The sequence below is a fragment of the Apus apus genome, chromosome 15 (assembly GCF_020740795.1).
Source record: "Apus apus isolate bApuApu2 chromosome 15, bApuApu2.pri.cur, whole genome shotgun sequence".
NCBI lineage: Eukaryota > Metazoa > Chordata > Aves > Apodiformes > Apodidae > Apus > Apus apus.
The window spans coordinates 2,462,849-2,488,599 of NC_067296.1; the positions used below are offsets into that span (position 1 = coordinate 2,462,849).

General features: G+C 56.2%; 2 protein-coding genes across 3 annotated transcripts in view; one reads left to right on the forward strand and one right to left on the reverse strand.

The window, feature by feature from the left end:
- The first annotated feature begins 520 nt into the window (after positions 1-520).
- On the forward strand, positions 521-22,656 carry NECAB3 (N-terminal EF-hand calcium binding protein 3). The gene is made up of 13 exons (XM_051633529.1): positions 521-794; positions 5,368-5,392; positions 6,431-6,539; positions 12,676-12,701; positions 12,979-13,076; positions 16,734-16,870; positions 17,030-17,151; positions 17,458-17,537; positions 17,949-18,002; positions 18,640-18,752; positions 20,320-20,397; positions 20,711-20,802; positions 21,481-22,656. The coding sequence occupies exons 1-13, from the start codon at positions 702-704 to the stop codon at positions 21,507-21,509; spliced, it is 1,056 nt and encodes a 351-aa protein (XP_051489489.1). The 5' UTR covers positions 521-701; the 3' UTR covers positions 21,510-22,656.
- CBFA2T2 (CBFA2/RUNX1 partner transcriptional co-repressor 2) overlaps positions 22,549-25,751 on the reverse strand; it is a 68,783-nt gene continuing 65,580 nt past the window's right edge. For both annotated transcript variants that reach the window (XM_051633494.1, XM_051633493.1), the window contains exon 11: positions 22,549-25,325. In XM_051633494.1, coding sequence (XP_051489454.1) covers positions 25,044-25,325 — 282 coding nt within the window. In that variant the 3' untranslated portion in view covers positions 22,549-25,043. The remainder of the gene's footprint in view (positions 25,326-25,751) is intronic.

Genomic DNA, 25,751 nt, shown 5'->3' on the forward strand with positions numbered 1-25,751 from the left:
TGCAGCCCCAGTGGGACCACCAAACCAGGGCCAGCCCAGGGCCAGCTGCAGCCCCAGTGGGACCACCAAACCAGGGCCAGCCCAGGGCCAGCTGCAGCCCCAGTGGGACCACCAAACCAGGGCTATCCCAGGGCCAGCTGCAGCCCCAGTGGGACCACCAAACCAGGGCCAGCCGAGGCCCAACTGGAGCTACCAGGGCTACTCTGGGGCCAACACTTACCACGCTGGGACCACCCGTGGTCAAACGGGGACCAGCTGGGGCAACCAGGGCCATTCGGTCACGCAGGCCTGCACAGGGACCACGGTGGGACGCAGCGGAACCAACCGGGACCACCCCGGGCCAGCCCCGGCCGCGCCGCTGAGGCGAGCGGCGAACAGTCCCGCCGCTTCCCGCCCCTCTGCCCTCCGCCAATGGCAGGCGCGGCCCTGAGGTGCCAATCACCGCTCTGGACCAATCGGATGGCGGCGAAGGGGAGGGGGGCGGGTCCTCAGCGGAGGCAAAAGTTGCCTGGCGGCGGCGGGGCCGCTCAGTTGGGCGCGGGGCTGCGCCGCGAACGGGGGGTCCTGCCTTGTGTCCTGGGGCACCGCACCGAGCCCTGCAGCACCGCACCGAGCCCTGCAGCACCGCACCGAGCCCTCCGGCACCCCGCCCTAGGGGAACCGCGCCCTAGGGCCGCCCAGCGCCCGCTCCCGGCGGGGCCATGATGGCGTGCGCCGAGCTGCTGGCCGTCTGCCTGCTGTCCGCCGAGCGCGGCCCCGCGCCCCGCCGCCAGCCGCTGCCCATCTTCCACGACGTGAGTACCGCGGGGGCAGGTCCCCCCGACCCTCCCCCTGTCCCACCCCCGCGGTGAAGAGAGGCCCTTTTCCCGCCTGCCTCGGCAGAGGAGCCGAACCCGAGGGCCGAGGGAGCGGGCCCGGCTGCTGCTCTGAGTGCGAATCGAGGCGTGGGTCGTGATGCGCTAAATCGTCCTCAAGAGTCTTGTGTCCTTTCGGTGAATTGCGGGCTTCTGGAGTAGCTAGAAATAGCCGGCTCCTTCTCAAGGGCTGGCTGATCGTGACTCCCGCGGCGGGAGCTGTGCGTGCGTGTGGCAGGAAAGCTGCGGGAGGGGTGGGAAGCCGTGGGATCCCGCAGGCAGAGCGTGTCTGTGGCTCCCGCAGCCCCCATCCCCGCCCGCTCCCACCGCGCCGGGAGCTTGGGAGGAGAATGTGCGGGCTGGAGGTTCGCTGGGCATCCCGGCGGCTGGAGATGCAGGTAGTGGCATCATCTTCGTTTTGACGAGCCAGGTCGCAGCGCCTGCTGTCCCCTGGAGCCCCGTGGCGAGGGCTGTGTGCCCTGGGGCCGGGGCTGTGTGCCTGGGCAAGTGGCACAGGCTGGGGTCAGAGCCCACCTGCGGTGCCGGAGCACATCAGAGCTGCTCCTCCCCCTGCCTCCTGGCTGTGTTTTGTGAGCTGCAGGATGCCTGGGTTGGGTGAGCAGTGCCCAGATGTCCCTGGTGGGCCACCAGCCCTTGCATTCCCCTGGCTTTGGCACCACTGGGGTCTAAGTCACCCCATGGAACTAAGGAGACTTAGACATGGAGGTGTTGCCCCTGCCCTGCCGCAGGGACTGGGAAGGGTTAAGGTGAGGGCTGCCGTGGCACCCTGGACTTGGACAGGATGTTGCCAGGTGTCATCTCTGTCCTGTCCTTGTCTGGGTGGTGCCATGCCCGTGTGTCCCAGCTCATCCTAGAGGAGGGGAGCTGGGTATCTCAGGCAGCACTTCAGGAAGCTGAATGCCATGCCTGGTCTGGTCCTCTGCCTGGGAGACATCCTGGCATCACCAGGGAGCAGCTGGAAAGTGCAGCTCCCTTGGCTGCAGTGGTGCTTGTAGCTTCCAGCTGTGGGTCAGGGTCTCTCTCCTGCAGTGGGGGGATTTCAGGCTGCAGGGCTCTCCAGCCAGTGTCATTAATAGCACTAATTACTTGGCTGATGGAAGATGGGCTGAAGGGGGGTTGGTGGTGACAGCTGTGTTCCATCCCAGCTCCTCCAGGCACTTGCTAAGTCCCACATCTATCCTCAGGGTATCATTAAGGCAATTAAAATGGGAAGTATTAAAACACCGGCAGTAGCGGCTGCTTTCCGGGTTCTGGCAGCTTCCCTTCCTCTTCCCCGTGGCTCCCTTTGCTCCCTCCTCAGCTCTGGAGCTTGGCAGGGTGAGTTTGGTGTCTCTGCCTTTGGATCAGGGCAGTTGGCTGCCTTGCAGCTGCCCCCCAGGCTTGTCAGGCTGAGTTGCCCCCACCACAGTGGGGCAGGATCCCACCCTGCCCCTCGGGCAGTGGGAAGCCAGGGCTGCCCGCAGCAGATCCCAGGTGTCAGCTGCTGCTTCTTCTGGGACCCAAGCAGTTCCTGTGCCCACAGATTGGTTTCCTTCAGGAGGGGTAAGGAAGAGGAGGAGGGCTTTGCCTGACATGCTTTGCTGCAGGCGAGGTACCAACTGCAGCGTTGCTGCAGTAGCTGTGGAGAAATCTCAAGCTTCTGGGGGATTTGTCCCACAGGCTGGAGCCCCGGGGTTTGCTTACTGCCCTCTTGGTGTAGCAGAGGTTCAGAAAAGCCACTTGGACAGCTGCCTGGGGTAGGTCATTGAGCACAGTGTCCCTGGGGTGGCTGTCCCCTCCCCAACAGCTGCTCTGTCCCTGGCTGCATGTCCTGCTGCTGTGGTTGCTTCTAACCCTGCAGGCAGGGAGAAGGCCCATAGCATCCCTCCTTCCCAGGGTGTGGGGGGGTTCATCCCCAAATAAATGCTGGTTCAGTGCTTCCACCATCAGTTCCATCGTGTCTGCTGCAGCTCCTTGGACTCAAGCCCAGGAGGTGGGGACTGAGGGAAACGTCTTGGGCTTGAGGCAGCATCCCTGTGTTTCTGAGACTGCCACTGCCCCCCGAGTGCAAGTGAGGGGTTCTCTGTAGGGCCTCTCCAGCAGTCGGCAGAGACCTGATCCCATTCCCAGCCTGGCTTTGCACCACTTTTCCCTGACTTTGTCCCAGGGGTTTTGCTCCAGGAGCAGCACTTCATCTGCCATGGGCGGGCAGGGACCGTCCTATGAAAGCGGCTCTGTGCTGGTTTTGCTTGACTGGAGTTGGCTTCTGCCTCGTGCACAGGAGCCATCTGTGTTTTCCCCCATGTGTGGTGCTCACCGAGGCCCCCCTCTGCAGCTGGGGTCGGCCGAGGACGGGCTGGCTGGAGGCAGCCAGGAACCCCACCATCCCTGGGGAATGTGGGACAGACCTGGTCTTGCCTCGACGGGTTCTCGCAGCTCCGCTGCTTGTGCCTCGTGGATTTGCTTGGAGCTCCAGGCAGCTACTGTGTGTACATGGCAGGAGCAGGGCAGCCTGTGTGAGGGAGAAGCCTCAGCTCTGCTGAGCTTCATGCTGAATCCAAGATGGGTTCATGCTGGATAAAGAACCTGCTCAGCCCCATGGGATCCCCTCTGAAATCGTGCTCTCCCTCCCAGCCTGCAGACAGACCCTGCTGAGCGAGGCCAGCCTGGGAGTGGGAAATGTTTGACCTTCCTTGAATCTGCATTTCTTAAGTGCCTGCGTGACACTTGACTGCCTTTGGGATGAGTGACCTGGCCTCAGAGACATTTGGAATCCTAGATGTGTTGTTGCGTGAACCATGTGTCCCTCCAGTGACAGTGAGCTCTGCAGGATTAACCTTTTTCCTTGATGGAAAGCAGCATTCCCGAGGCAGGGAGATGGCAGGGTGCTACAGGCAGGTGGGACCCACTGGTGCTGCCCCTGCCTGCAGGCAGAGCTGCCCCTGCAGCCAGGAGACCCCTGATGCACAAGCGAGCCCTTTTAAAGCCTGGAGAAATTCTTGTTTAAAAACCCAGAGAAACCCCCAGCATGTGGGAGCTGCAGGTTCCTGTCTCAGCTGGTGGTGGTGGAGCTCCAAAGCGCATCCAGCGGGTCCTACGGGGGGGTTCAGAGAGTGCCTGCCATGCTGACCTGCAGGGGAAGCAGCCTGGCCAGCTGGAAGCCCATGTCCTGGAGGGATGGTTACCTGATGCTGGTAGGCTTGAGGCAGCATCTGTTCCTTGAAGCAACTCAGGAGGACCCTGCCTTGCTCAGAAGAGCATCCTCTGAGCAGGTGTTCCTGCTCCTAATTTCAGCCACAGGGAAGGACCAGGGAGCTCCCTGCTGGAACCAGCCTCAGAAAAGCTTCCATTCAGTTGCCAGCCAGCAGCTTCCTCAGGAGTGAGCAGTGCAGGTTTCTCTGGGTAGTTGTTTCCTCTCCTCAGAGTGATTTTTCAGGGCTGTTTCTGTGGCTGGAGAAGGGCCTGTGCTCTCAGAATGTGCAGCAGGGCTGTGGGTGAGCAGTGCTGGAGGGGGCAGCTGGCAGCACAGCTTTTCCTGCAGCAGGGCACAGAGCTAGTCTGGGGGTGGCTTTATCAGCAGTCTCCTCTTTGCAGGTGCATGGAAAAGACTGTAGTCTTCCCCCTTTTCCCTCATTTTCTCATTCCTGATCTTTCTGCAGACCCTTCAGATTTCTTCATCAACCAGGATGATTAAAAAGCATGATTAGAAATAAGAGAGTTGCCACACACACAACTTTCTGTCGTTGCCTCTGTTAGGATGTGCTGGTGAAAATCTTGTGCTGTTTGGTCTGGTAAGATGTTCCCAGGTTTTGGAAATTATGGTGGTCCTTACTGGAGTCAGCTCCACACCTTCTGGTAATTGTTGGTGAAAGAGGAACCAGGCAGGAATAAGGAGCTTTTTTCCAGGGCCACAGGCAGAAGCCTAGTGGTTGGGAACCTGACTTGAGGCCCTGAATTGGAGCAGCTCTCCAGCTGTGCTCTGTGATGGAGTTAGTTACCAATTAATTAATTCATTAATTATTAGTTACAGTGTGTGTGCATGTTGAGATGTTGCAGGAAGGGTTGTTGTGGAGGGTGATTGCAGAGTGCAGGACAAAAGCTCGGTGCAGACGGTTGAAGTGTCAGTGGTGATACACAAAGTGCTCCCATTATGGAGTGGTTTTAAGCTTAATGTTCTTTCATTTAAAGGGTCTGAAAAATTAAACACCTTCCATCACAAGGATGTAGCAAAGCCCTTTCTACTCCATCTCCCTCTGTGCTCTCTGAAAGAGGCTTGGTGTGAGTGCTGGGCTTGGTCGGGTGGCAGCGGCTGTGCTGAGACCTTTGCACGTTGGAGACAAGAAATTGTTTTAACTGTTTTAAAGGGGAATTTCTCTAGAACAGCCTGTGCAGCCCTGGCTGGGGGGTCTTCTCTGGCTCCCTGGGCTTTGGGAGGTGGTTTTCCTGTGGTGGCAGTGCCAAGTCTGCTCTCCTTGCTGCCTCACTAAACCCTGTCATGTTTTCTCTCTTGCAGATTTTCCGGCGAGCCGACAAGAACGGTGAGTGCTTTGTTCCTGCTTCTGCCTCCACCTTCCCTGCCTGGGTCTGGGCAAAGCAGTGCAGCCCCTCCCTGCTGGGAGGTTTGGCTGAAAGAGTGAAGGAACAGGAAAAGGGGCAAGCAGCTTTTTACCTGCAAGAAAAATGCTTTTCTGCTTGACCTGGAGCAAAGAGCCTGGCCTTTGGGGGATGGGGAGGTGGGCTCCCCAGTTCACCATCCATGCAGCATGCAGGACAGAGCCTCTTCTGAGCCCTTCTCCTGCCCTCACCCACAGGGTCTCTGCTGCACTGCCAACAGTGAGGTGGGAAGGCAAACCAAGCTGTGCAGCAACAGCCTGGGGGCCAGCAGACTCTTTCACTGTCACTTGCAAGACTGATTCAGTCTCTGTGCTCAGTCTGGGGTTTGCACGTGTTCCTGTTTGGGTGGCTCTGTTCCTGTGTGCCTGTTGGAGCCCCTGGTTTGAGATTTAGGCTCTGCTACATGCTTTTTAATTTAGCACCCATAAACCAAGAAGTCCAAAATCATAATTTGTTTCTCTGACCCTTCCTGCATCCTCTTGGGCTCTTCTCCGTGGTAGATTGCAGGCTTCAGGAGCCACTTTTGTTACAAATCAAAATGCAGCCCAGGAGCTGAAGTCCTCCACAGAGAGGAAGCAAAAAGCTCTTGAGTCAGTGGAGATCTTCTCTCCCTGGAAGCCTGGTGCTGTCCTGCAGTGCTCTTTGTAACGGGCACTGTGCTTGGAGAGCCATCGAAGCACGAGCGTCTGCAGGCATCTCTCACAGCAGTGCAGTGGGGTCTTTGGAAGGGGCTGAAATTCCCACCTGAAGTTCCAGCAGCAGTGTCCCTGCTTGCCAGCACTCCTGGGCTTTTGATGGGGACTGGTGGGACTTGCTTTCCACGAGATATCTGCTCTAATTATCATGCACAACATGCCCACCCGTCCCACGCTCCCGGAGGAGAAGCTGCTGGGAGGATCGCTGGGGCTCGTGCGCTTCTTTTTGCAGATATATAATTATTCTTCCCTTTTATTTAAATGCAGATGATGGGAAGCTGTCATTTGAGGAGTTCAAGAACTATTTTGCTGATGGGATCCTGAGCTCAGAGGAGCTGTGGGAGTTGTTCAGTGGCATTGACAGGCGCCATTCAGAGTAAGTACCGTGGTGGCACAGAGAGGAGACGAAGGAGGATGTAAAACTGCTTTGCTATAGATGGAGGACATTTGGAGGCGGGTGCAATAAATAGTCAGGGTGAGATAAACCTACCTCTTGTGACACGCAGATGTTAAAACCCATGGAACACCAGCCATGAGCTTCGGTGGTGAGAGAAGCCAGACATTTTGAGAACAGTCGTTACCGGGTTGACTGTGGTTCCGTAAGAGCAAACACTCATTTTGAATTATGTGTTAGCTTGAAAAATGTATTCCAGAAATATGCAGCCCTACAGAGCAGGTTGTGTCTGCAGGAGGAGCATGTGGTGGTGTGAGGACGGTGCACAGACTGTGCAAAGGCACAGGCTGCCACTGCTGCCACAAGGAGCTGCTTTTCACTTATGCAAGAGCTGTTCCCCACCAGGAGTGGGCACTCTGAGTGTAACTGAATTTAGGCCAGCTACTTTTAAAAAAGGAAACTCCCAAAGAACAGAAGTAATTGCACTTAGCCCTCATCTCCTCTTGACTGGTGCTATCTAGAGGAGTCTGTTTGGCTCAGCTGGGTCTTGGGCAGCAGGCTCAGCTCTGGCTGGTGCCACTTCCCTGGCACCCCAGGAAGCACCTCCTGCACCTCTGATGTCCTGGGCCAGGGCAGTGGCCAAGCAGGTCTTGCCAGGGAGTAGTAACTCAGAGCAGCCTCAGCTGTACATGCTGGTCCCAGGGCTTTGCAGATACCTAGGGCAGAGGCAAAGAGGGTCTGTGCCACACCAGGATACCAGCAGCCACTGAGGGCAGGTACCCAGTGGTCCCTGGCTGCAAATCCCCTCGTCATCCACTCAGCTCTGGGGGAATGGGGATGGTTGACTCTTGCTAAGCATCAGGGTTTAGGTGATGTCCCTGCTTTTGTGCTGGGACAGAGAAGTGGGCTGATGTGTGCAGTCCCTGGGTCTGCTTTCTTGTAAGCCTGGCTGCCTGTTGCTGCCTGGCTTGCCAATTGGGCTTGTTGGATGTGGGAGCAGATGTCTCCTGAGAATACCTGTCTCCTTGGGCTGTGATCCCAGGCAGTCAGCAGTGAGTCATTCCCTTTCCTTTGGAAATGCTCCTTTCCTCTTGCTCCATTTTGGGGTGACCTGGAGTCACCCCTCCATACAGTAGTGCTGGAAAACATGGGATGGAGCAGAGCAGAGAGTTTTAACTGTGCCCTTAACTGAACATAAAGATCTCCTGGTTTACCTTTGTTTTCAGGCTGGGCTGCTTCTGTCTGTGCAGAGCAGATAAACAGGGCTAACCAAAGGACCCTGGGCTGTCTCTGAGAGCTCTGCATGGCCCTGTCTGTGGTGGTGTTCTCCATAACTCATTACCTGTACTGCCAGTGAGGTAGCTATGACAACGTGGCAGTTGCAGCACTGAGCTGGTGACATCCATTAGCAGGGCATAACTGTTGGGGCTTTGATCTCTTTCTGCCATGAAGAGCAGAGGGACCCTGTGGACAGAGCTGGCTTCAAAATTCCTGTGTTCAGTGACTTGGAGCAAACACAGGAGGTGCCAGCCCTCCAGCCCTGTGAGGATGCCCTCATTTCTGCAGGAGCAGAAGGGAAAATCCAGCTCTGAGGCCATTGCAGGTGCAGGTCTTGTTTCTGTCCCTGGCTGGGACATGGTCCATGTGCAGGGTCAGTGTGTGGGACAGCTTCAGTGTGAGCAGGCAGGAGCAAGGTGAGATGCAGGAGGTGGCAGCAGGGAACTGGAAGTGATTTCTCCAGTTTCATCCCCAGCTCCTGGAGGAGGAGGAGGTGGGACCTCCTGGAGAGGGAGCCTGGCACTCATCTTATTGTCTGGTAAGAGGCATCCTGGCCCTGCAGACAATGTGGAGCAGCTCTGTGTCTGCTTAGGTACCCGATCCTGACCTAGAGCCATGTGCCTGCTGGGAGGAGGGAATTGGAGAGACAGGCCTGTCCCCAGGGAGTCATGGCCTCGTGTGTCCCCAGGGACTGCTTGTCCCCTACACAGCAGCACGTGCAGAAATCAGTGTTCAGTGCACTGGGCCTCACAGAGCTCTCTGTTGCTCTGTGTGTAGAGCTGGACTTTCTGGTGTTTGGTTTTGGGGTGTGCAGGGGGACTTGCTCCTTTGTACAACCTCTGGTGTCTGTAAGAACTGTGCTGCTGCTCTGCTGTCCTCTCAGCAGGGAGACTGGACAGCCTCTCTCCTCCTGCCTGCCTGCCTGCCTTGTACTTGCAGGAACTTAATAATTGTTGAGGAAAAATGAGGAATGTTGAGGAAAAAGCTTAATATGTGAGCTGGCTGAAATGTGCTGCCAGATTCAAGAGTTATTATCCAAGGTAGTAACTCAAAGAATTACAAAGCTGGAAGGCAACTACAAGCTCTATAACCATACCTGCTGTGCTTCTTCCATGTCCTGTAGCTTTTTTTTGTTTAGCATTTCTGAAAACTTCCATTTTGGCTTGAAAATACCTTCTCGCTCTAATTCTTTGACTTTTAAAACAACCTGTTGAAACCAAATTCATCTCCTCGTTGCAGTTTGGTACAACAGCTCGCTCCTCTGTTTCTTTGAGCTTGTTAGAAAGCTCCACACCAGCTCTGCCAGTGATGCAGGGCAGAAGGATTCACCTCTCTGGAAAGGTATCTTCATCCACTGGAACGTCAGTGTGAGAGGAGAAGTGTGTTTGAAGGGGTGAGAAAGCTCCATTGCTGCAGAGGTGGCTTGGGAGCTGCACTGTGTGGTTTTGCTCTCTGAGCATCCCTGTCTCTGTCCTCAGCCCAGCCAGGCAGGATGGCAGCAGATCCCAGGGTCTCACAGGGACAACTTGGTGGACTTAAAACACCTTGCAAAGGCCTTTGGACTGGATGTTGTGTTGCTTTTTGCAGAGGACTGTTCAACTTGCCCAGGGAGATGTTGTGTGGACCTCATGTGTCTTTATGTCCTGCATCTGTAGGGAAAAATTTGGACAAATAAGGTCTGGCAAATCTTCCTTTGAGAGTGGTCAGAGGGTGGTGGCAAGAACTGGTACAGACTGTCCCAAGCCTGTGTCTCTGACCTTGAGGCAGAAGAGGTGGGAGTGCTGACCTGGTGGTTTTTAACAACTCTTTGTGCAAATAACCTCAAACCTCAGGTTCTGTAGGAGGAACTCGTGTGAACTTCCCTCCCCTCTCTTAATCAGAGACTCTGAGCTGTAGCATCTGCCTGTCTGTGAATGATGGAGAGTGACTGAGACACTCAGGGTCACACTGGAAAGGTTTGGAAACCAGATCTGTGATGGCAGCAGAGGTTCCCAATGTGATAAATGATATAAATAAAAAAATTCCCATCTGCTTTGCTGAAGCTGATTGCTGTTTTCTTCCATAATTCCAGGCGTATTCTGACAATCCCAACAGCATAATGATGACAAGATCCTTCATCATCAGTTCAAGCTTAATTACAGTTAATCAGTGGTTTGAGCACAGTCAAAATACAGCTATGTGGAAATGTGGAGAGTCTCAGCATGAGTGATTTGGAGGCAGAGGATGGCTCTTCTCTTGAGTGGGAGAGGGGGTGGCAGAGACAGGAGCAGAGCAAATCCTGCTGCCCCACTGCAGACCTGCAAAATGGGTCAGGATTTGATGTGCAGGCTCCTCCTGGTTTCTGGTATGAAGTAGCTTCTGGGAGCATGGAAATGGCATCATCAGTCCTGTGCTCTGTCCTGCCCCTATCTGCACCCTGGGGGATGTGGAGCATGGGAAGAGGTGGCCATGCAGGGTTGCTGATGGAGCAGGCTGTGTTGGGAAGGGAGCAGATCTTCCACCAGGGCTCAGCTTTGCCACAAGATCTTGCTGATTAGTTCAGTGCTCAACTCTTTGTTGTGTTAGTGATTGATTAGTTAACATTTGTGTTTAGGCAGCAACCAGACAAGATAGAGTTATTAATAATCCCTGGCCTCTCCTTAGCCCCAGGGTTGATGGTAGCTCTGTCACACAGATGCCCAGCTCTCTGGGCAGTGTGCTGAGCTTGTGACCCCTTCTTCCTGGTGAAACCAGCCCCAGGTTCTCACTGAAGACAGATAGAAATGTCCAGGTAACATATGCAGGAAGTATGCACTGTGTATTTTGTTATCTCATGTTCATACCCCAACTTGTGTGATTTTTACCCATTTCTTGGATGGGAACCAGTGGCTGCAGTTAATACTCTGGGACACAGGTCTAACAAGCAGTGCTGCAGTGCCAGGTCTCTGTGGCAGTGCAGCAGCAGTGGCTCTGCAGGCTCCAGGCAGCTTTCAGGGATAAGTGGAAAAACTCAGAATGAGCAAGTTTAAATGTTTCCAATTTAAATTTGTGCTTCAAAACCTAGTCACTCTGTGTGGCAGAGCTGGGGTTGGGTGCACGGGGCTGCTCAGGGGATCAGCAAAGTTTGATGGGCAGGAGTTGGCAGAAGGGGCCGTGGTTTTGCTGATTTTCTGTATTGCCTCTCAAGGGAAAGACTGTTCTTTTTTAATCCACTTTAAAAACTGTCTGCAGTGCCAGGACAGTGCACCAGAGCCCTGCCTTCATCAGCTCCTGCATTAGGTGTTTAAAATAGATGAGTCAAATCACATCCTAAACCTGCCAGTGTCCCTTGCTTGAGTAGGTGCCTGCTGGAATTACCTAAACAGAGGAATCTGCAGCCCCCTTGCCATGGGTGATGTGATGACACCAAAATATTTTCATCATTTGAAGCACTGCCTGTTATTGAAGTACACTGAGTGGAAGCCCAGCAGAAAGAGAGACAGAGACCAGCCTTTGATGTTTTGGGGGAAAAGCTGTAGGAAGATTTTGCTCACATTATTACAGCTGTGCCTGGTATGACAATTTGGACACCCAACACTCTGCTCTAGTTGCACCTCGGGGTGTTTGTGCCCCTTTGCCTTTGAGTTGTGTCAGACCAGTACAGGGCTGTGCAGCCCTGGCTTGACTTCCCCTGGGCAGTGTCACTGCAGCCCTCCTTGTGTTTGGAGCCCAACAAACTTCAGGTATTACCAGTTCCTCCATGTGTGACAGCACTTAAACACTAAAAAAAAACTTTCATGCCCTCTTCCACTTTTCCAATCAGGATTAAAAATGGTTGTAATAATTTAGGGGATTTTGAGACAACAGAATCTTGATTGGAGGCTGTTTTGAATAAATGATACCATGGGGCATTTCCTTGCAAGCTCTGCAGCTGCTGCTGGGCAGGGCAAGAAGCTCTGCCTCTGTGGCAGATCCTGGAAGGATCCCAAAGCTTCATGTGAACCCACAGTTCTGCTTGACATCCTGTCCCAAAAATACGTGGCTGTTTCTGGATGCTCCCTCCTCCCTCTCCACCCCAGCAGCACCTTTATTAGCAACAGGAGGGGCCTGTCCAAGCCCTGCAGGGATGCAGGCATCATTCTCTGTTATTGAAAGGGTTGGGGGAATAGCCCTACCTCCAGGTTTTTTGGACCCAGATCCCTGCTTCAATAGCCTTCCTAGTAGGAAGAGCCCCTCTGGTGGGGTGTGAAGCCATCGAGCCCCTGCCCTGGCAGCCTGAAGGCAGCCCCACATCACCCAGGCTCTGAAGGCAGGACGAGGAGGAACAGGCAGGGCACCTATGGGGCAGGTGGGAGAGGAGTGGGGCTGGGGCTGTGGGGCAGCCACGAGGAGGGACCTGGGCTGAGGCCAAGGGGACACAAGCCCTGGCTGGATGCTTTGCACCTGTGGGGGAAAAGGTTGGGTTGAAGAAGCACCTCCTGGGGCTCATCAGCTCCAGGGCTTGGAAGTGGGACTGCCCATCCAGCTGGCTGGGGCTCAAGGTGCTGTCTGCCTCCCCTGGCCCAGCCCCATCCTGCTCACAGACACTTTCCCAACACACTCCAGCTCCAGAAGGTGTTGGTGGAGCAGCTTTGCTTGCTCCTTCAGCCTCTGAAGCAGAGGTGATGCCCTGCAGCCCTGCCTGGGTCCTGCAGGTGCTGGGCATGGCTCCTGAGCTGCTGGCAGCTCTTTTTTTTTAATAATACAGCTTTTGGAAATATGTGGGAGGAGCAGTAAATCCACTGTGGGCTCACGACAAGGCTCCCAACTCCCTGCTCACTGCAAATGTTTGTCCTAAATCCAGCCCTATCATCTAACAAGCTTGTTTTTCTGTTTCTTGCAGTAACGTGGACACAGAGAAACTGTGTGGTAAGTAGAGTGCTGGTCCTGCCCTGGGGGGCTTCCCCTCTTGAGGGGCTGTGCTGGGGCTTTGTGCATGTCTGACCTGGGCAGGCCTGGGCATTGACAGTCCCAGCACAGAGGGCATTTGTGCTTTTCCCAAGGGGATGGGATGTTCTCCCTGGGGATAGGAAAGGACTTCATTTCAGTCCAGGTGGGAGCATGACTCTGCAGGGGGATGTGAATGCAGGGCAGGCAGAGGTGGAGACACTCAGGAATCTCACCGTGGTCTTCTCTCCTGCTTCAGATTATTTCTCAGCATACCTGGGAGAATACAGGAATGTGCTTTCTGCCCTGGAAGCCCTCAACTCTGCAGTCCTGGCAGCCATGGACAAGACCAAGCTGGTAGGGATGGGACCACAGGAGGGTGGATGGGTACAAGAGGCTGTGGGGATCTCAGCTGCTGGCTCAACGTTACCCTTGGGTGTCAGAGGCAGCAGCTGTGGGACCTCCCACATCATTGGTTGTCTCCATGTGCAGTGAGTGCTGCAGCAGCACAGCCTGCAGAGTGCCTGGAGGAGAGGGAGCCATGCTGCTGCAGGAGGAGAAGGGTAGAGCTTTGGTGCTCTGAAGATGCCTTCCTCGTCGGGCTCTGGCTGTGGTTGTTTCAACAGCTCCTTGCAGACCACTTGCAGGGTCCTGCCTGGGGATGCTGCTACTGTGTTGTGTCTCTGAGCCAGAGCAAGGTCTTTTCCCCAAAGCACTGCAGAGGGAAATGGGGACTCCAGAGCTGAGCCAGCTCTGGGCTGACCCAACAGCTTGTACTCAGCAACACCATTGGGCTGTCAGGGCAGGAGCCACCGTGGCAGGAAAGCTGCTGTGGGGAGCAGCAAGGTGCTTGGGAGGAGGTAGGAAATGGTGGAATTCATTGACTCCCAGCCTGGTGCTGAGCTCATCCCTGTGGCGAGTGCTCTCCCTGCAGCTTGTGCTGATGAGAGGCAGACTGGAGGCTGCTAATTAGGGCAAGCAGCCTCCTGCTTTGTGAGCCCCCCTGCCTCTGCATCGGAGAGCAGAGTCTGGAGTGCACAGCACTGAGGGCTAAACACAGCAGCAAGAAGGCAGTGGGCAGCACTGGAAGGGACCCTCCATGAGGAGCAGCAGATCCCTTTGCATCTGAAATGTATTCAATGGTTTAGTCACGTACTTGGGGCTGATGCTGTTTTACGGCCCTGGGAAGGGGCAGCCCTTCCTTTCCCCCTGTACCTTGGATGCTTGGTAGGAAGTGGATGAAGAGCATCATCCATGTGCACACTGTCCACTGAGCTGCTGGTCAGACAGAGGCAGAGGGACACTGGTCCTGCTGTCAGCTCTGCAGAGTCATCCTAATAAAACCTCTCAAAAGCAGAATTACAGCAGCTCTTGGCAACTTTGGGATTTTCACCTGGCTCAGTGGAGCTGAGGGACCAGTCCGTGACCAAAGATCCTTGTCTTGTGCTTGCTGAGTTGTTTCCTCCATGGCTCCTTTCCCTGAGTCTGTGCCATGAGCAGGAAATGCTGTGAGACAGAGCCCATGCTCACTGAGCCTCTGTTCACAGAGGGCTGGAACTCTGTGCTGCAGCACTGACGAGAGGGTTTTGCTTCTTTGCCCCAAGATGAGGAGTAAAAAGGGGGCTGAGCAGCTGAACTGAAGGGAAAGTGTGTTTTTTCCTTTGACTCCTTGCCCTGGCATGAACTTCTCCAAGCTGATGCAGAAGGGTGGAACAGCTTTTGGGGCTCTCCTGAGAGAGAGTTATTTCCAGCCTTCTCTCTGGTGCATTTCCCAGGGTGTGCTGTGTTTGACGAGGCGAGAGAGAGGAGGCAGCTGGCTCGGGGTGTGCAGTGCTCCCCTAAAATACTGATGTGCATCCCTGGGGATCCCTGTGGGATCCTGTTGTCCCTTGTGAGCTGGGCTGGGGCCGGGAGGATGGGGAGCTCTCTGCATGACCAGCTTTGGATCCAAGTCCTCCCCCGAAGCACAGGGTGGTAGTTGGGTTTTGGGGGGTGGCAGCCCAGGCTGGTGTCTGTGCCTGCATGTCTGGGGTGAGCTGTGGGGCTTGGGGCAGGGTGGATGTGCCCCCCACAGCCAGGACATGGTGTCAGTGGCAGCAGCTTCCTGCTCCTACCATGAAACTCCATCTGCTGACATGGGGTGATCACCTGCTCCAGCATGAGCCCAGGGCAGTGCTTGGTGGATCAGCATCCTCTCCATTTGCCTTCCCCTCACACAGACACAGCTCTGGAACTGGGCTGGAGACAGAAACCCCACATGTCCCTGCAGCACCCCCATCCATAAGAGATCTGTGACACCATCATTGGAAGGGTCACATCCATGTGCTTTTGAGCAGGGTTTCTGCAATTTGGGATCCTCAGTTCTCCTGTGTGTTGGAGAGAAACACAGTAGGAATTGAAAATATTTGGCCTGAGTCATGTGGTAGCATTGCTGGACTCTGGACATGAAAGAGGCAGTTTGTGGTGCTCAGGGCTGTGAAGGCAGCCTGGCTCCTGGTCTGTGCATCGGTGGCATGTGAGGACACCACGGGGAAGGTAGAGGTGACTGGTCCAGTCTGTCTTCTTGGTCTTGTCAAAGAAAGGGGTTGACTTCTGGTGGATGCTCCTGTGGAGCTACCGGCCCTTCTGCGTTGTGTGGAGACTCCTTCCTTGACCTCCCACTGCCAGTTCTGTCTCTGAATGCTCACAGTGATGTCTGTGTCCCTTGAGCCGTGGGGAGAGGGCCCTGCTGTGACAGCTGGGCTTCCCAGCTGCTTCCCCCCTGCAGCCTCTGATCCTTCTCTAACCGTCTGCTGAGCTGAGTCAGTTCACTAAACCAGCAGCAAAGCCAGATGAGTTCTTTTCCACCTGTTTGCTGAGCTGAATTGTCTCCCTCAAGCACCAAATGACTTTTATACCAACATTACAAAGAGCAGCTTCAGCTCCCTGGTTTCTACCAGCTCATTCTCTGAACCCGGGGCTGAGATCCTTTGGTGCCACCCCCAGAAGCCCCCTCCCCTAGCAGAGCTGCTGCAGTGCAGGCACTTTGTGGACCTTCTCCTCCTCAGCTCGTTCCTCCCACCCCTGTGGCTCCCTGTGGACCTCGGGGGTCCTGCTGCACTGCCTGCTGGAAGGAGCTTCCCTGCCTGCTGGTGCAGCCCCCTCCTGGTGCAGGCAGCTCCAGGCAGCGTTCAGAGGGCAGCTTTGCTGCAGTTGCTCCAGCAGGGCTCCCCTGCCCACCAGCTGTCCCCAGACAGTCAGCGTGGCTGGAATTCACAGCAGGAGCCAGGATGAGTGTTTGTTGCCAGCCTGGTCGGACACATGCTGATGGAGTGGTGGTGGATAGGCACAGAAATAACCCTGAGTGTAAACGAAAAGCAGGTTAATTCAAACACTCCAAAAGAAGTGACTTTGCAGCCCTGCAGCAGCTGGGCCTCCCATCAGCTCTGCCCCGAGCTGGGCAGTTTTGAAGGAGTTTGAGGTATCTGTGTGTGTGTCCAGGCACTTCTCTGGCTCCCTGTGCTTCTCAGACGTGCCCCTGGGAGGTGGTGTGCATCCTAACCCACTCTTGGGGTCCCTCCAGGCCAGCTTGCCTTCTTGCCAGGATGTAGGACAATTTGTTCTCCCCAGTGCCTCTTCCCTGCCCCCCTGGACACGCCCCAGCACTAACCCCCCTGGTGTGCATGTGGCACAGGGAGCAGGATGGTGAGAGGACACCCAGCCCCTCGTTCTTGCTGGACACCCCTCCAGTGCCACAAGCCAGGTGGGCCAGGGCTTGTGCTGGGGTCACTTGTGCTCAGTGGGTGACGTGGGGGTGGGCAGTGGGGTGGCCCCGAGCACGTGTCACTAGTTGGGCAGGGATCAAATCCCATCAGAGCAGAGATGGTCGGTGCTGTCTCCCCAGGAAGAGGGGGCATGAAGCCCTCGGTTGGATCCACCCCCTTGGGTTTACTGAAGGCCCAGCCCCCTCCGGGTGCAGCTCCCCCCAGCGCTGAGCTGGAGGCATCTGACGGGTCCTCTCTCCTTTCCCTGCAGAGGTACGAGACTTCCTCGAAGATGGAGCAGTTCCTGACCCGTTTCCTGCTGCGGGAAACCATGCACCAGCTGCAGTCCCTGCAGGCCTCGCTGGAGTGTGCTGTGGACACCGTGGAGGAGCAGGCGGGACGGGAGAGGTGAAGGGGGAGGATGCGCTGGTCCTGTCCCCACCAGCGCTCCTGGGTTCCCCTGGGAGGGACATCTGGGAGCAGGACCTGCCCTTTCCAAGCCTGCTGTGAAGCTGCCCCATCCAGAGAGTGACTTCAACCCCTCTTTCTTGCATTTCACTCCTACAGAAAGGACGTGCAGAAATCTGAGACCTGGGTTGGCCTGAGGGCAGGGAGGCGATGCGGGCGCAGAGGGCAGAAGAGCCTCCGCCTGTCTCCCACAGACCCTTATTCTGGGATGCTCACCACAGGTATCTGCAGCCTGGCCATCCCTTGGGATGGTGTCTCTGCCCCACTGGAGCCTGGAGTGGGTGTGGGAGCAGCAGCACGGGACATCAGGGGCTTGTCTGGGACAGAGCCTGGACCATCACACCCAGTGCCAGCTGAGTGGGACGTTGTATCTCCTGAGCAGTGGGAAGAGTTTCAGGAGAAAAACAAGTCTTTTGTTTTAAATCAGAGGTTTACAAGCTCTAGTGGTTTTCTGGCTCTTGGGCAAGGTTTTGCAATGACAAAAACAAGCTTTTTTTGGTGACATCCCTCTGCCCTTGCCCGTGCAGGTGTTTGTGTTGAAGACAACAGCCAGTGGATGGCACAGATCAACCAGCTCCAGCAGCTCATCGAGAAACTGGAGTGCAAGGTGTGTGGCAGAGGGGAGGTGGGCTGGGGGCTGCCCTGCTCCACCACACCAGCCAGGATGGTGCTGGGACCTCTCCCTGTGCCACTGGCCCTGGTCCTGGCATCATGACAGAGCTGCACCCATTCACCAGACCCAGCCTGGCAAAGCTGCTCATCCCCTGCTGTCTCCAGAGCCCCCTTCCTTCCTCCCTGGGCTTTCTCCGTGGTCTGTGCAGACCTGACAAGTCAGTCTGGACCCACTGAGCCCCACGGATGTGCAGGTCACATCCCCATTCTCCCCAAGATACCCAAAGGAACATTCCCAGAGCAGTTCCCCTGTCACTCTGGGCTGTGCTGTGGGGCTGCTGTCATGTTTTATCTTGTTGCACAGTTTTCCCAGTAACAATGGCTTTTCCTGTGGTGTTGAATGCAGAGCCCACGCCTGGAGCCACTGAAGGAGGAGGAGATGTGCAAAGGAAGAGATGAAGTAAGTCCCTGTCCTGCTGCTTGTTGCCTGCAGGTATCCCTGTGGAGTGCACAGCTCCCCTCCACCCCAGTGCCCTGAGACTGGTGTCACTGGGCTGAGCTCCTGGCTTTGGTCTGGTGGGGGCTCTGCTGCCCTGCCGTGCAGCAGGGTGGGAGGCAAAGCTGTGAGTGGGCTGAGGGACCATCCACAGGACAAGTGCAGCTCCATCAGGTCCACAGAAGCCCCAGGCAGTGCCCTTGGCCAGCCCAGAGGCAGGCAGTGCTCCACCTGGGAGTGCCCAAGTCCCTCGGGCTTGCTCCCAGTGCCCACAGACTCTGCAGACCCCCAGTGGAGGGGTCCTGAACCTTCTTTCTGGGGGGGAGGAGGAAGGACACAGAGAACTGCAGCAGCCCCACAGCAGCACCCTGCCACCAAGGGGTGGAGCCTCTCCTGTTGGTGCAGTCCTTCCTGCAAGAGGCAACCTGCCCAGGTGGGAAGAAGCCACTTGATGTTGGCGTTGTCCCCAGCGCTGCGGTGCCAGCCCCTTCTTCTGGCTTCCCCTGCAGTGCTGTGCTTGCACTGCCTTGTCCTGCAGCAGGGTGGGAGCAGGGAGGGGACAGGCGAGTCCCTGATGTCCCTTGTGGCTGTCCCTTTGCAGCACATCCTGGTGGCCAAGAGGCAGATCTCGGTGGCCACGGGCAGCATCGAGAGGTTCCGCCAGGCGCTCAGGTCCTACACGGAGGGCACGGCCGGGCAGAGCTGCTGCCTGCAGTAAGTGTGGGCTGTGGTGGCTCATCCGTGCTCCCAGAGGGCACTTTTGGGGGACAAAAGGGTGTTTTGTGGAGTATTTTGTGTGCTGGGCCAGGGCGAGGGTGGGCTCTGCACGCAGAGGTTTGACCTTGCAGGGAGGATGAGGCAGTGTCAGAGCTGCAGTGTGTCCCTGCACTCTGGTCCCATCTCCTGCTGTGGGTGCTCCCAGCAGGAACCTCTTCTCAGCGTGGGGCAAGGAGGGGGGTGGTTTTGATGCCAGCAGGAATGGCTGTGACCTCTGCGTGTGAGTGCACATTCCTCCAGCACTGAAGGGACCTTAAATTAACAGGGGACAAGCCAAGGGGACAGCTCGTCTCGGAGCGTTGCTGTGGTTGAGGTGTGAGCAGTGCTGGGGGGAGCAGCCATCAGCACCTGAGGCTCACCCCCTCCTCAAGGCTCTGCTCCCCAGCCCTGCTCCCAGCAGAGCCCAAGTCTGAGGTCAGTGATAGGCCACTGCCAGCACATCCCTGGAGATGGCACAGCTGCTCTTCAAGAGGCACTTCCCTTTTCCCACAGCAGATTTCAAGCTGCATCCAGTGGGAAATGTTCTTGCTGTTCCTATTTTAAAGGGTCATTTTTCAGCTCTTGAGTTCCAACAGCACAAAATTGCGTTTTCAGTCCAAACAAAAGGAAGATCCTTGTTTTGACACGTGTGGCAGAGAGAATGGTATCTATTTTCTTTCAAATTGATGGGCTTTTCTGTCAAGAGAGGAGACAACTGGGGAGTGTTGCATGGGCAGGCTCTCCACGTGAGTGGAAAGCTGGAGCAAAGCCCAGGGAGATTCCACTGCCCTGGTTCACACCAGGGAGTTGCACAGTGCCTTGTGGCCCCTGCACAGGGGACACAGCCTCCTCACTGCTGGGTGACTTGCTTTGCTGTCCCCCCCCCCCAGGGCTTGGTCCCTTCCTCCAGCCCTCAGCAGCAGCTGGAGGAAATGTTCAACCTCAGCTGGAATTCCTGCTGCTGCAGCTGAGTGCAGATGGCTCCTCAGGCCCCACACCCTGAGCCTTGCTTCTCCCTCTGTCTTCCCCTGGAGTGGAGAAGGCTCCAGCCAGTTCCTCCAGCAGGAGGGAGTGTGGGAAGCATTGCCTGATGAAACAGCATCACTTCGGGTGGTTTTAGGCTGTCATCTTGACTCCTTGCACTCATGCCTCAGTTTCTCTTGGTGTGAAGGGTGAGGGAGGCCACCCACCTGCTCCACAGGGCTGGAAGGATGAGCTGCAGTGCTGGGGATGTGCTGGGAAATACTTACTAAACCACTTCCCATGCTGGTTTCTGGGCAGCAGCAAGGACCAGCTGAATAGCTGTGAAGCTCTGCTGTCTGGCTGCAGGAACTGCAAAGCAGGGAGGGTTCAGAGTCAGGATTCCCTGGAGCCATGTGCTGGCATCCAGCCTGCTCCTTGAAAGCCTCGTGGTGGGGCTCACCTGCAGACCTGTGCCCCTCACTGCCAGGCCTGGTGGGACTGTCGTGGCTGCTCTGGGGCAGCTGCCAGGCTTTGGCTCAGTGTCACTCTCTTGTCCTCACAGTGTGTCTGCCTGCAAGCTGACAGATGAGGCCTGCTTCATCCTTTATGAGTTCTGGCAGGATGTGGCTTCATGGAGAAGGTTGGAGACTTTCCTTGAGTGGGGCTGGGTGCTCTGGGTGGGGGGGCTGAAAGGGGTTCCCTCTCAGGGCTCCACCAGGTCCCTGCTGCTCCCCCTCCTTGCTCAGCTCGGTGTCCCTGGGGCTGTTGGCAGAGGAAGGGGGTGAACACCCTCAGCAAGGCTTTGGGGAGCAGGGCAGGGGGGGGTGTCCTGCTGTGGGTGGTGTGGAAGCAGCCCTGTCCCCCCTGTGTGGCAGGGATCCTGGCCCACAGCCACAGGGCACCCACAGGGTGCAGGCCCTGCACCCCCTCTCACCTTGCACCCTGTTTTACAGCCACTTGCAGTCCAGCTGCAGCAAGACTTTCCAGCAGGCCATCAGCAGCTTGTTGGAGTCCCCGGAGCTGCTGACCACCATGCTCTTCCCAGGTGAGGGGGCTCTGGGGCCAGCCTGGGGAGCTGTGGGACCCCCAGAGCCACGTGCTCCTGCTGGAGTTCTGCAGAGGGCAGGAGCAAGGCAGGGAGCAGACACCTTGGGGCTCTCCAGAGTAGAAGGTTGGCTTGAGGGTGACCTAAATTGTCTTTGTTAAACCAGAATGAGACCTGTGTCCCCTGGTGGGTTCAGCTGTGTGGGCTGGCAGTGCTGGGGGCTGCTCCCCAGCCTGCTGGCTGCTCTCCAGCTGGGACAGCCAAGCAGCTGGGGCCACTGCCCAGGTAACAGATCATCATAGCATCACAGAAAGGTTTGGGTTGGAAGGGACCTCTAAAGATCATCCAGTTCCAACCCCTCTGCATGGGCAGGGACACCTCCCACCAGCCCAGGTTGCTCCAAGCCCCATCCAACCTGCCCTTCAACACTGCCAGGGATGGGGCAGCCACAGCTTCCCTGGGCAACCTGGGCCAGGCTCTCACCACCCTCACAGCTCCATGTTCTGCTCAGGGTGGGGCTCACCCATCTCCAGGCCATGCCATGGCTGTGCTCCCCCCCGCCCCAGGCAGTGGCTGCTTCATAGCCAGGTGCCAGAGACCTGCAGAAAGACCCAGACCCACCCCCCCTCCCCTAACACCCACTGCCCATCCCTTACCCCTTCCCCTCTCTCTCCTCAGCATCTTGGTGGATCATGAACAACAACTGACCCTGGACAGTTGCCCCCAGGACACCGCTGGCGTGTGGAAGGATTGGGAGCCCTCAGCACAGCCCCTCCTTTGCTTGTGTTTGTCACCTCCCTGTCCCTTGTCTTCTCCTGTGGTCTGGCAGGGGCTGCCTGCCCCTCAGCCCTGGCAGTGTTTTCCCTTCTTGCTCTTTCCATGGTAATTTCTTTCCCCCACTGGGTGTCTGGGTGCTGCCCAGGGAGTGGGGCACTCTTGGCAGTGCAGGTGGGAGGCAGGGGTGGGGTGGCAGCATCACCCTTGGGTTGGGGGCACTGCTCTGGTTGCTGTGTCCTGGCAGCCTTCAGCCCTTCTCACACCCTGGCTCCTCTTCCTCCCCCTCCTCCCAGCACTGAGGAGAAGGAGCTGCCTTGTCTGACCTGTAAATAGTGTTTTATGGAACAAAAAGATAACGAGGTATTTCTGGCCCTGCCTGTGCAGCCACTGCTGTGGCTTTGAGGTTGGCCTGGCTGTGCACCCCCCCAATAAATCACTGCACCCCCTCCTGGGAAGGCTGTGTGGCCCAGAGCTCTGCTGCTTCATCCTGCAGCTCAACACACACACACCAGTGATGGCACCAGTGCTGCTGGACAGCGGGGGCAGCTGAATTATTGGTGAGGGGCATGAGTGGGGAAGGCCCTGGGGCCAGAGAAGAGCCAAGCCCACCCAGGTGGTGGGTTGTACACTCAGGGTGTCTGTGTTGGTGCTGCAGAAGCAGAGCATCCACTGAGGTGGTGTGAAATGTGGTGTCACAGAGCAGGAAGCAAGTGCCACCAAGGACAGGCACTGACTGCCCACAGCAAGTGTGTCCTAGTAGGAAAAATACTCCCCCCTCTTGCACTTGAGTTCTCCTGTGTCTGGGTACAGGGCACCAGCTCTGCCTGCAGCAGCTTCACCACCCCAGGGGAGGCATTTTTCTTGCCCCAGCAGCTCCCCTGGCCAAGGCCACAGCCCAGCAACCTTGCTCAGCAGCAGCCTGAGCACCACAACAACCCTCTGCTTCTGAGCGAGGAAGGGGCAAGTGTGTGATGAATATAGTCTTTTTATTGACTACTTTGGAGTAGAACAAACTAAATACATCTGTAACAGTTTGAGTTCCTTTATACAGTACATTAAATAAGTTATGCACAGGAATGAAGTAACAAATTTCTATTACAGAATTAAATGTCAAAATAAAAACCCCAAAAAAACCAAAACAGAAACCTCAACCCAACAACTCTTCCCGTGGCTGAATTTCACATTTATCATTCCATGTTAAAAAACAAACCCAAAGAAGAAGCAATCGTTCTAATCACGACTGTTAGTATTTCATTCATTTACACTGGGGTTAATTTCAGTACACGGCCATCAAAGTTGCATGAAATTATGGAAGACAAGTCTATTTACAAGAGATTTCTTCCAGCCCTGCCCTGCTCTTACTTTCCTATCCAACCTGGCAGCAGTTGGACACTTCTGACCCCCCCCCGCAGTGGACAGTCAAGACCTCAGTGGGGATTGGGAGGTCACAGCCAAATGTTATTTACCTGAGGCAGCTCTGAATTCGCAGGTGTGAAGAGCAGGAAAAGCCCTTCAGCCCCCCTGGCTCCACATCCTCCTCCTCCTCCTCCAGCCCCGGCACCACTGAGTGTTTTGAAGCTTTGCCACTTCCTGGGGCCTTTGCCAGGGGCTGTGCAGGGGGGGGCTGCCCCTGGCTCTGCTGGGGTACAATCCTCTGGGCCAGCTGACACCTGCCCCAGGCCCCTGTCCTGCAGGTCAGAGGGGCTCAAGTGCCACCCCAGCTCAGGGCTGCAGCAGCCCCAGGGCACAGCACCATCCTGCCCGAGCCCAGGGCTCTGCTGCAGCCAGGCACGGGCTCCTGGGGGTTCAGGGGGGGGTGCTCCCCTCTGCCCTTCAACACCAGGACGTGTTGTGGCTTTTTTTTGCCAGATTAAACCTCCCAGGCATGGGAATCATCCTGCTCTATCCCGTGACAGCAGCTTCCAAAACAACCTTCCCCAAGGGACGTCTGGCTCAGCAGTCCCAGGCAGCCAGAGCCGCTGCTGCAGCCTCAGGGATGATCCATCACATCTCTGTTATCCACCTCCAATTGAAAAAGTGATCAAAAATAATTTGGGAATTACTCGCTTCATTGGGCTCCAGCCCAGCAATCACACAAAAACAGTCACAGAAACACAGCTTTGTTGAGTAGATTGTTTCCCAGATCCCACTGGCACGTCGGGTGGGAACGGCTGCAGCTCCCCTGAGGGCACGTGCCCAGCCCTGGCTGCTGGTGACCTCCATGGAGCATCCCAGCTGAGCCCCATTCTGCCCCAAAATGGTGTTGGTTTTCAGGTTTGCTCTGCCCTGCATCCCTCCTGCCACAGCACAGCAGGGACTCTCTGAGCAGTGGATCATTCCAGGCTGACCATCCCATCCCCACAGGACCTCACTCTGAGCCTGCACCTTTGGGATGGTCTTTGCAGGCTGGATGAGGTGGTGGTGGCTGCACAGCTCCAGGGAGAGGAGCTCAGCTGGTGTTGGAGCAGCACTGCTGGAATCCCCCCCAGGAGCTGGGGGCAGGATCCAACACAGGACAGCAAGTCCTGCAGCTACTGTAACAGTTTGGGCAACAGGTGGAGAGAACAGACCATGAACAACCCGCTGCAATCGTGGGGATTGCTGTGATCAGACACAACAGCAGGGACTCTCAAACCAACACCTTCCATGCAGTGAAAATAAAACACACTCCGCACAGCAAAGCGACAGCACCGAGGTGGGAAGGGCAAGAACCCCCCACAGTGACTCCAGATCTGCTCTGTCTCTTCCCCCAGCCAAGGTCCCACCCAGGGTGACGTGCAACTGGCTGTCCCATCACACAATGGGATTAAAACCAAGCCCTCCAGGAGCAACTGGCTGTACTTCCCTGGTACTGACATTTGGTTTAGGGCAGACGGATCCTCTCCTCCCTCTCTGCAGCCATCAGCTGCCAACCTGCAGGCAGAAGAGGGCTTGGCTTTTGCCACTGCACTAGAGGAGGAGATGCTGCAGCTGGGAAATTGGCTCGGGTCTGTTCACAGCAACAACCATCCAAGCATGTCTGGGAGCATGGAAAACCAGATGCCTATGATGGAAGAAAGCTCAGACACCTCAGGAAAGGAGCTGGAGCACATTTGACCCATCAGAACGGGGCTCAGCATCTCCCACGTGTGCTGGCAGTGCTCTCCACTGAGTCCAGGTCCCACCCCCAAGGAAGTGCCCGGCCTCCTCTGGGTCCCAAGGATGCTCTGGTTCCCCTGCACATGGGTACCACGGGCAAGGCCAGCCCCAGGTCTTCACAAGCCACAATAAAAAAGGCAGAATGAGATGGCAAAGCCCGAGTGTTGGCGCCGGGAGGAGGCGCGTGTGCCAGACGTGTCAAGTGATACAAGTTGCTGTGGGGCTTTTTTTCTTTTTTTTCAGCTTAAAAAAAAAACCCAACAAAAACCAAACAACCAAAACCAGGGAAACTAATCAAAATGGACTGACCCACAAACCTTCTCCCTTCAGAGTCCGTTTGTATCTATCGCTGTCACGGAGGCGGGGGTGGAGGAGCGGGAGGTGGTGGCCGAAGTCTTCTCCAGGGCAGGGCTGGACACACCATCGAGGCTCTTGGTGGCCGAGCGGCCCGAGGGCAGAGCCAGGGGCTTGTTCTGGCCGTGCAGGCCCTGGCCACAGATCCTGTGGTGCCTCTCCCAGTCCTTGTGCTGGCAGAAGGAGCCGCAGTAGCGGGCGATGTTGCAGCCGCTGCACGTCTCGCTGGCTTTGCGACCGCAGTTCCAGCAGCTCTGCAAGACCAAAGGCACCACATTTGAAAACGGGTTGAGTTTCCAAGAGCTGCAAGATGGTGTTGACTCGAACAGCTCTGGAAGGGACTGTTCATCCCCCTCTGGCCCAGATTTAGTAACATTAAAACGAGCGATCTGTTAATTCCTACTATTCCACAGCTCTTTGCCAAGGGCACTAACCCCTGCTCCTCTCCCCAGAACCACCTGCCAGACTGCACCGCTCACACCCTCTCCTGTAGATCCACCCAAATGCAGAGAGGAAGCAGAAAGCACGGACTGAAAAACAGGCTGCAGATGCTGCTACTCGCTCTTTTTATTTCCTGTTTGAAGCAGCTCTGCTTTGGTATCACTCCCAGCCAAGTGCTCTCCGCGGGGATCACCGCGTGCTGCGCAGGCACCATTTGCTGTGCACCCTGCCTGGCTACA